The sequence below is a fragment of the Myotis davidii genome, unplaced genomic scaffold (assembly GCF_000327345.1).
Source record: "Myotis davidii unplaced genomic scaffold, ASM32734v1 scaffold1608, whole genome shotgun sequence".
In the NCBI taxonomy this organism is placed as follows: Eukaryota; Metazoa; Chordata; class Mammalia; order Chiroptera; family Vespertilionidae; genus Myotis; species Myotis davidii.
In genome coordinates this window covers 277,059-286,120 of record NW_006299164.1, presented here as the reverse complement: position 1 = coordinate 286,120, position 9,062 = coordinate 277,059, and the positions used below count along the sequence as shown (strand labels likewise).

Below are 9,062 nucleotides of genomic sequence, written 5' to 3'. Positions count from 1 at the left end.
TCCTCCTCCTCCTCCTCCGCCTCTTCCTCCTCCTCCTTCTTCTGTGCTTCCTCATGGTCCTCTTCCTGGTGGAGCCGGCTGTGGAGATGCTCGTGCATGGCCTGTTCCCGCACCTCAGACTTGTGGGTCCTCTCTGCTGCCTCCTCTTCCTCATCCCTCACTTCCTGGCTGGACCTCATCTTCCCAGCCTCCCGCTTCTTGAAATCGCTAACCGGCAGGCCTTTCTCCTCAGTGGACACACAGCTGTAGGGCTCTGTCTCACACATCTCTGGTGGGAAGAGAAAGGACACTGCAGCCAGTTGGGGAACATCTGGAGGAGTTCTGGGGCCCTCCTGAGGTCCGCAGGGGGACTGCCCAGAACCAGGAGAGGAGGGTCAGGGCCCAGGGACACTCTGCCCCCCTCCTGTACCTCTAATGAGCCCCAAGGGTGGGCTGGGGACCAGGGTGGACACTTTGGGAGAAGGGAGGGGCATGAGGACTTGCTGCACCACCACCTCCTCCGCCAGCCAGAAATTGAGCCCAAGCAGGAGAAGGAAGAGGCTTCGGAGAGGAAGGTGAGTGGAGGAGGCAAGGGAGGCCCTGGGATAAGAGAACACCCTCCAGGCAGCCTGGGGCAGAACTCTGGGTGGGGTGGGCTCCCAGAGGAACTGGAGCCTGGGTCATCCTTACCTTTGTGCAGGAGAGCCATGCAGGGGCCCCGCTGGGCCTGACCCAGAGTCAGCATTTCTGTGACTACCTCTGCCAGACAGCGGGTCAGCTAGGGGTGAAGGGTCAGAGGGGAGAGCAGATGGGGGTAAGGAGAGCAGCTGGAGGGGAGGTGATGTGGAGGAAGCTGGGCAGGGAGGGCCAGGGCTCCAGGGAGATGAGGCAGGGCAAGAGGTCCACACTTCTTACCTCCTCCTTGGAGGGTCTTGACGCCAGAGGAGCAGCAGTGGCTGTGGAGGAAGGAGATGGGAACTGGTCTTGGGACCCCAGCGCTGTCCCTGGTGCTGATCCCAGCTCCAAGGGCGCCCTGATCCCTGTCCCCTCCCCAGCCACTTGCCTCATGTACTGTCCCCACCAGACAGCTGGGCCCATGAAGTTTCTCATCCAACCCGCTGGGTGTACTGTCCCAGCCCCCAGTCACCCTGCTCCCCAGCCTGGCCCCCGAGGTGCCCCCTCCCCAGTTCCTTGCACTCACACGCCCCCAGCAGCAGGGACAGTGACAGCAACAGCAGCACGGAGGGCCTTCCATGGCACTGCATGGTGGTGCTTCCCAATCAGGGTCCTCAGCGCTAGGGTGGCAGCTCCTTATAACCCACTCCCCACTCGCCCCCAGGGAGAAAGTGATGTCACCACCACGCCCTCCTACTGCAGGAGGAACAGCTGCGGGGCGCTGACCTGCCTGAGTCCCTCAATTATTCATGGGGACCCACACCCTGCACCCTTTCCCCTCCTGCTTCCGGCACAGAACCAGCATGGGGATAGGGAGGTTCCCCCAGAGAAGGTCTGACAAGCAACAGGCCTCATTGAAAGGTGGGCTTAGGTTCGAAGAAGCCACTTACTGACTAACCTCTTACCTTTTAGGCAACTCTTACCTTTTCTTGGCCCGTTTCCTCACCTGGAAAGTGGGTCTCATAGCCTACCTATCCCCGAGGTTGTGACTGGGCTCTGCCTGACTCCCAGCTCCACAGCTCCCAGCCCTGCAGCCCTTGGACAGTTGCTTAACCTCTTTGACACCTGTTTCTTCATTTGTAAAATAGAGTTGGTGATAACCTATTCCACAGGTGAGGCTTGACGGTGAGGATTAAATAAATGAATGTATGTGTAAGATCATTTAGGCCAGCAGTCACCAACCTTTTGGACCTCATGGGCCACCAGTGGTCCGAGGACCACCAGTTGGTGACCACTGATTTAAGCAGTTCTGGATACTGGGAACTCCTCAGGTTGCAGCACCTTCAAGCCTGCAATTTTTATTGAGCACCTACTACATGCTCAATGAGGCTGCTGCAGCGAAGGACTGGCACATTGTCTTGCACTCTTGGAGCAGGCATTTGAGAAGGGGTGACAGACAATACTCAAATAATCACGTGATGTAAGGAAGGAGGAAGAGAGAAAGGGTTGAAGTGAGGCCTGTGGACGACAGTGACAACCCTGTCCTTCCCTGAAGTGGAGCCACAGGGGGGCTCTGGGCAGGGGGCACAAGCCCTGATGCCTGTGTCACAGGGGCGCTCTGGCTGTGTGTGTGAGACAGGAGCAGGGAGACACCAAAGAGGCTACATGACTCTCCAAATGGGAGAGAGTGGTGGACAGGACTGTGGAGGGGCTGGGATGAGAGAGGGCGGCTCTGGAAACATTCCGAAGGTGCAACTGCCCAAGTCTGCAGATGTGGATGGGAGAGGAATTGAGGATGACCTACAGGGCTGTGGCCAGGGGAGCTAGGAAAATGGCTCCAAATGCTGTAGCGGGCACACCCAGGGGAAGAGCAAATTTGGGTTTCACCATCAATGCTGCCTACTGGCCCTCTTCCTGGAGCGGGGGACCGAGAGGTGAGGTTGAAATGGGTCAGGGAGAGGTGTCACTATCCCAAAATTGGGGGAGAAGCCTCAGCATCCTCTCAGCTCCCTGGTGGTCCCCAAGCTACTGAAAGGCAGGCCTGGGTTCAAACCCAGCATTGTCCATGTGCCCTAGGAGTTGCTGGATATGTCCAGCCATGGCCCCTCTGATCATTTGGCACTTCTGAGCAATTGCCCCCACCCACACTAGTTGGCCAGGGCCATCTCCCCTGCTCACAGATCCACAAAGACCATTGTTCTGACCATTTATTAGAGACTTTCTGCTAAGCACTAAGTGGGGAGAGAAGACAGAAGGGGTGGAGGCCTCTCTTATCCCATCCCTAGATCCTTCAAGTTCCCAGATGGCCTGCTTCCCATTGGGACCCCCAGTGACAACAAGATCACTGATTCTGAGGCAGCAGGGAAGGAGAGGTGGACCCGGGAGTCCACAGGCCCAGGCGTGGAGCTGATGAGGAATACAGATGTCAGGGCAGGCTCAGGACATCTCAGGGTCCACGGTCCCCTCAGCCGGCAAACAGCGACAACCCAGGTGGCTGATGAGGATGAGTCTCAGTTCAAGGCAGGCTGGCCCGGGAGCCTGGGCTTCTGGCGCTGGTTGGGCCCAATATACTGGAGAGGCACGTGGGTGGGGGCTGTGATCCGATCGGTGCCAAGGTAGGGTTGGAGGGCAGGGGGAATGAGGACCGAGCCGTCCTGGGGACAAAGCAGGCCTTAGGATGCTGCCACTGCACTAGCCCTCCACCCCTGCCCTTTTGGGTATAATTCACCATTTTTATGTTTATTTTTTTAATATTTCTTTACTGATGTTTATAGAGAGAGGAAGGGAAAAGGAGAAACACCAATGCAAGTGGGAAACATCGATCAGCTGCCTCCTGCATGCTCCCTACCAGGGATTGAGCCCACAATCTAGGCATGTGCCCTGACCAGGGATCAAACCAGCAACCTTTCAGTGCACGGGATGATGCCCAGCCAACTGAGCCACACTGGCCAGGGCCCCTCACCTTTTGCTGATTGCTCTCCAGGAGGGCGATGAGAAGGCGGGGGACAGCACAGGCTGTGGCGTTCACCTGGGAGAGAGACACGCTCAGGCTGAGGCCTGCTGGCGGGCCCCAGGGGTTGAGGTGGTGTGGACGGTTGGGAGTGGAGGCAGGTGCTCACCGTGTGGGCAAAGTGCAGTTCCCCAGCCTCTGTCTGGAACATGATGTGGAGGCGGCGGCTCTGGAAGTCTGTGCAGTTAGAAGCACTGGTGACCTGGACAGGGGGGTGGGGTGAGCTGAGAGGATAAGCTGTGAGGCCGGTGTCACCTTCTTTCCACCCTGCGTCCCCACTGGGGCGGGGGCTCACCTCGCCAAAGTGGCCCCGGCCTGGCATCCAGGCCTCAATGTCGAACTTGCGGTAGGCGGGAAGGCCCAGTTCCTGGGTGGGCATGTCCAGGACCCTGCGGCCATGGAGACAGGCAAGGCGAAGGTCAGGGTGAGAGGAGGGAGGCAGTGGGAGAGAAGGTAGCTAAAAGTGGGCAATGGAAGTAAAAAAGGGAGACAGTGGCAAAGGGGACACCTCAATGAGGCAGTGGGTGGTGATGGAGAAGGTGACACAGGAGGCAGGAAGGAGCTGATGGGAGAGAAGGCCAGGGAAGAGAAGGACTTGTGGCCCTGTCTCCAGGATGCTCACCATGGCCAGTCCCACGGTCTGTAATAATAGCACCCCAAATATTGGTAATGGGTCACCTCAGAAAAAAAGTGTGTTTTTCAGCGTCTTTTGAAAGCTATGTGTAACTGACAGTGAGAGGGGATGTAGGCTTCCAACATCTTTCAGGCAAGGGGTGTCTCCCCTTCTCACCGGGTGGTGAGAAGCCGCCTGGGACTACAAGAGAGGCAGCACCTTAGGGATGGGGAGCAACAGGAGGGAAGGGGCCTGGGTCTCGACCCTGGAGCACCCTGTGCTGCTGATGCTGTGGTTACAATCCCATAACCATAGTCAGGACTTCAGAGATTGATAGGCAGACAGATAGCCTACACAGGGAAAAGGGGGCAGGGGGAGAAGTGGAGAGGGTTTTCAGAATGGGGGGAGCGCCAGCCCAGCATCTACTGCCTCTCTCCCCCCACCTCAGCCCCACCCTCCGCACCGGAAGTGCAAGCCCAGCTCTGTCAAGATCTCCATCTGCAGGGACAGAAACTCCTCCAGCAGTTGTGAGCTCTGTTCCAGCCCAGGGCCTGTCACCCCGAACATCTCCACCTGGCGCAGAACAGGGGGCAAAGGAGTCAGGAGACCCTGGGCTGTTGGGTGGCCCCCCTAAGTCCCTGCTATGCCAACCTTGGTGAAGTGGTGCACTCGATATAGCCCCCATGGCTCCTTCCCTGTGTGTGTTTCTGCGCGGTAGCAGGTACTGGAACAAACCATCCTGGGGGAGCAGGGATGGGGGGGTCAAGGGAGGGAGAGGGAACATCACAGGTGGGGGAAGGTCTACAGGAACTGGCATCACCTGACTGGCAGGTCCCTGAAGGCCACAGCGTGGTCCATGAAGTAGCCTGGGAGGAGAGGGGGACAGTCTGGGTCAGCCAGGGCCACCCTCCATCCACAGGAAACTTTTGTAGGATTATAGAAGGTGTCCCCTCTGGGAGACACAACCTCACGTCCGGCATGTGGCTGGACCCTCACTGTGCTGTTAGGCAGTAAACAACCTGCACAGCTGTACATGTTGGCCCTGGGGTTGCCAAGGTACCCTGGGCAGGCAGCCCCCCCGCCCCCCGAATACTCCAAGTTGCCCCCTTAAAATTGCTCCTGCTCTGAGGACACTGGAGGTGTACTCACCACCCTCGCCCCAGGCAGGTGCTCACCTGCCAGCCCCACCTCTGCTGTCCCGGCCAGGTTGAGGTCTTCAAAGCGGGAGGGGTCGATGTTGTAAATTTGGGATGGGTTGGCATTAGGTGTCATCCCACAGCCTTCCTGAGGAGGCCAAGCCACAGAGGTCAGGTGACAGCGAAGCACAGCCTCCTCCACTTTGCAGTCACAACCCCCGCTCCTCCCCTATAAGAGTCTGGAATCGCCCTGGCCTCCCTGTCCCATCCTGACCCCTCAAGCCAGCCCCGGGGCAGTTTCCTAGGGAGACAGGCCGGCCTCTGCCCGGGGTCCCAGCGCAGGGCCTGATACACAGCGCGGCTTGGAGGGCAGAGTCCTCACTCACAAACACAGCTCCTCGGAGAAGGTCTGGCACTGTCATGGGGGTGAAGCCCTGTGTGGGGAAGGAAAGGGGTGAGTAGCACAGCCAAGACCCCCCAGACCCCAAGCTCAGGCCTGAAGGGACACTGCAGATGGCCACTGGCACTCCCTGTCACTCCGAAGTCCATTCCACTTCAGAGGAAACTGAGGAGGGCCTGAGCAGTGGGCTTTGCTGGCCCCGGCCCTGGTGTCCCTGTCACTGGGACCCTCTTCTGGCGCTTCATGGTTTCCACACTCAGACATACCACAGATCATAGTTCTATCATTCCCTCCCTTGCTTAAAGCCTCCGTGGCTCCCCAGGTAATGTCCCAGTGCTTGCCATGGCCAATGCCCCATGCACTGAGCCCTGGCCAACCCCCCACTGGTATCAATGGACGCCATGATTCCGCAACACTGTACACAGCAGGCAGGCAGGCAGCAAGTGCAGTGGTTACAAATGTAGGCTCTATCCTTGAGCCTACGTGCTAGCTATAAAGCCTCAGCTACTTACTCCCCTTCCAGACCTCAATTTCTCAATCTCTAAAGTGGGGATAATACTAGCACCCACCTCAGAAAGTTGTCATAGAATTGAATGTGTCAATGATACATGTGAAGTTCTGAAAACAGTAACTGGACAGCGGTCACAGCCCCTCCTCACTGCCGTGAGCCTTCGGAGCTCAGCTTCAAAGCCACCCTCCAGGTAGCCTCTCATACTTGGACCATACCCGCTGGATGAGCTTGCTGAGGGTGAAGTTGACCAGGCCATGTTGCAGGAGGGCCCCAGCCCCGCGCAGGTAATAGGAGCGGTGGCCAGACACGTGAGACAGGCGCCTGGGACAGATGGGCAGACAGGCGGGGGCTTGTGGACCAGGACTTGGAGGCTGGGGGCGTTGGGGGTGAGGGGAAAGACTGAATACCCAGGGGCAGAGGCCCAGATGCCAAACGGGGAACCGGGTATCAAACATTCATGAGGGGTGCGGCCCAGGTGGTTCCACACCCAGTAGTGGGCTGGGGGAGGCAGAGCCGGCAGCCAGCTGTTGGGGTGGGGAGGGCTGGGTGGAAAGGGCTGGGAGGGAGCTCACTTCTGACGGATGATGTCAAGTTTCTCGGCGATTTCCAGGTGGCCCCGGGGTTGGAAGGAGAAAGCTGGATGTGGATGAAAAGCAATGGGCTAAGATGGGGAGAGGCAGGGAGATGGGACAGAGAGAAAGATTAGAAAAACGGCAGGAAGGAAAGGCAGTAAGACAGAAAAGGAGTGAAAAGGAGAGAGAGGAAGACAGAGAAAGGTTAAGATGGATGCAGAGATGGGAGCCAGAAAGAGATTGAAGGCAGGATCAGAAAAGGAGAGGAAGAGAGATGGGAAAGAGAAGGAAACACTAGGTCGAAGGGAGAGAGAATCAGAGAGGGAGGGAGAGAGCCAGAGATGGGGCCAAAGACAGTTGGACAGAGACGGGGGCAGGCACACAGACACAGGGTGAGAGGGCCGGTGAGGTGAGGGGAGAGAGTAAAAAAGAACTGCCCCCGAGAGACAGCCTCCCTGGGCTCCAGCTGAGGAAGAGGAAGCCAGCCCCGCCCCCAGCCTGGGGTACCCGGGCCTGAGTGTGGCCCACCTGGCTTGTCTCCGATCACGTGTAGCACTCGGGCTTGGCTCTCGTCCCCGATGGGCTGCAGGGAGACAGAGGGCATCACCAGAAATCACCTTATAAAAGGTACCTCCTCTGGCAGACACAGCCTCATGTCCAGCATGTGGCTGGACCCTCACTGTGCTGTTAGGCAGTAAACAACCTGCACAGCTGTACATGTTGGCCCTGGGATTGCCAAGGTCACCAACAGGTCAGAAAGGTGGCACTAGGCAGGCCCGTGGCCTCCGTTGCCCAGCACAGGCCTTACCACGTCTGGGTGGGTCTGGTTGGGCAGCCTCAGTGCCCGCAGGTAGAACTGCTCCTCAAGCTGGGCCTCCTTGGGGTACAGGAGCACGAGCTGCTTCCGGATCTCCCGGCCCCGTGCCCGCAGACTCTGATACTGCGGGTCCTGGGGGCAGGGTGAGAAGAGTCAGCCCAGGCCAGGGTGGGGGAGTCCCTCCACCAGTCTGACCTGGGTCCCTGCTGGCAGAACCTCTGTAGTAGACAATTTGCTGCCTCTGCTTTTGGCTCAATATCCTTAATTGCCTTTAGGGAACCTCCCTTCTTCCTTCACCTTCACATGGCACATCCCTGGGGACATGACTCAGGCCTGGATTACTGGAACGTCCCATTGCCTTGGCCCCAGTGACTGGCTCAAAGACAGGCACCTGACACAAACCAAACTTATGAGAATCAGCCCCAGGACTACGGCTGGAGCTATAAGGGAAGAGGTTCTTTTTGTCCCCGACCCTGCCTCCCTTCCCCCAAGGGGAGAAAGCTGGTCTGGGAATAAGAGGTAAGTAGAACCAAATACAGAGCCAGGACCTAGACCTAGCTGTACCTGAAGCTTGCTTTTTAATTTCATGAATCAATAGAGCCTGTTTCCCCCCTCTTAATCCTCATACAACGGAGGAATCATGACTGATATATGAACTGCCCACCCCCCACCTGGGACAGTATGTTAACTCCCTGTGGTACCTGCTGCACTTGATTGTTGTCTTGGTTCACCTGGTAGAAAAGACAGACAGGGTGATTGGTTTGATGCAGCTGAGGGTGGGGAGGAGGGGGGTGAAAGGTCAAACAGGCCAGGGGATCTGAACTGTTGCTCTGTCAATGCCTGGCTGGGTCCCTCCTTGACTGTGCCACAGTTTTTGTCAGTAAAGCTGTGAAGAGGCAAAATAACAATAATAATCACACCTGCAACCCCATTTACTGAGCGCTGACTCATGCCTGGCACCATGCAGAGGGCTCTCACATGATCCTATTTCTTCACAACCTACTCCACGAAGTTGGCATCAACGTGACCCCGTTTTGTTTTGGTTAATCCTCACCCGACGATATTTTTCCCATTGATTTTTAAAGAGTGGAAGAGAGAGGGAGTGACAGAGAGGGAGAGAAACATAGATGTGAGAGACACATTGATTGGCTGCCTCCCGCAGGCACCCAACCGGCGCTGGGGATCGAGCCTGCAACCAAGGTATGTGTCCTTGACCAGAATTGAACCCACGACCCTTCAGTCCACAGGCCGACATTCAAACTGGTTTTGTAGATGAGAAAACTGAGGATCAGAAAGACAGCCTGTGAGCGTGTATTGGAGGCCTGCGACCAAGGGCCTTTGATACCCCAAGCCTCTATGATGCTGAGCAACAGAGGGAATCAGACAGAACTGGGTCTGAATGCTGGGTG

At 57.3% G+C, this 9,062-nt stretch overlaps 2 protein-coding genes across 4 annotated transcripts in view; both read right to left on the bottom strand.

The window, feature by feature from the left end:
- Positions 1 to 1,807, bottom strand: part of CCER2 (coiled-coil glutamate rich protein 2) — a 3,247-nt gene extending 1,440 nt beyond the window's left edge. The window contains exons 1-4 of one of the 2 annotated variants that reach the window (XM_006774640.2): positions 1,181 to 1,807; positions 895 to 935; positions 670 to 757; positions 130 to 268 (exon numbers count right to left, since the gene is read on the bottom strand). In XM_006774640.2, coding sequence (XP_006774703.1) covers positions 130 to 268; positions 670 to 757; positions 895 to 935; positions 1,181 to 1,244 — 332 coding nt within the window. In that variant the 5' untranslated portion in view covers positions 1,245 to 1,807. Of the gene's footprint in view, positions 1 to 20; positions 269 to 669; positions 758 to 894; positions 936 to 1,180 lie in introns of both variants that reach the window. The other variant, XM_015571072.1, reaches the window with a different exon arrangement.
- Positions 1,808 to 2,787: 980 nt separating this feature from the next.
- SARS2 (seryl-tRNA synthetase 2, mitochondrial) overlaps positions 2,788 to 9,062 on the bottom strand; it is an 11,520-nt gene continuing 5,245 nt past the window's right edge. The window contains exons 3-17 of one of the 2 annotated variants that reach the window (XM_006774638.2): positions 8,355 to 8,384; positions 8,131 to 8,217; positions 7,645 to 7,713; positions 7,365 to 7,419; positions 6,837 to 6,900; positions 6,480 to 6,585; positions 5,740 to 5,787; positions 5,393 to 5,501; positions 5,038 to 5,083; positions 4,869 to 4,956; positions 4,681 to 4,790; positions 3,900 to 3,993; positions 3,714 to 3,806; positions 3,557 to 3,622; positions 2,788 to 3,248 (exon numbers count right to left, since the gene is read on the bottom strand). In XM_006774638.2, the coding sequence (XP_006774701.1) occupies positions 3,105 to 3,248; positions 3,557 to 3,622; positions 3,714 to 3,806; positions 3,900 to 3,993; positions 4,681 to 4,790; positions 4,869 to 4,956; positions 5,038 to 5,083; positions 5,393 to 5,501; positions 5,740 to 5,787; positions 6,480 to 6,585; positions 6,837 to 6,900; positions 7,365 to 7,419; positions 7,645 to 7,713; positions 8,131 to 8,217; positions 8,355 to 8,384 (1,209 nt within the window). In that variant the 3' untranslated portion in view covers positions 2,788 to 3,104. Of the gene's footprint in view, positions 3,249 to 3,556; positions 3,623 to 3,713; positions 3,807 to 3,899; positions 3,994 to 4,680; positions 4,791 to 4,868; positions 4,957 to 5,037; positions 5,084 to 5,392; positions 5,502 to 5,739; positions 5,788 to 6,479; positions 6,586 to 6,836; positions 6,901 to 7,364; positions 7,420 to 7,644; positions 7,786 to 8,130; positions 8,218 to 8,354; positions 8,385 to 9,062 lie in introns of both variants that reach the window. The other variant, XM_006774637.2, reaches the window with a different exon arrangement.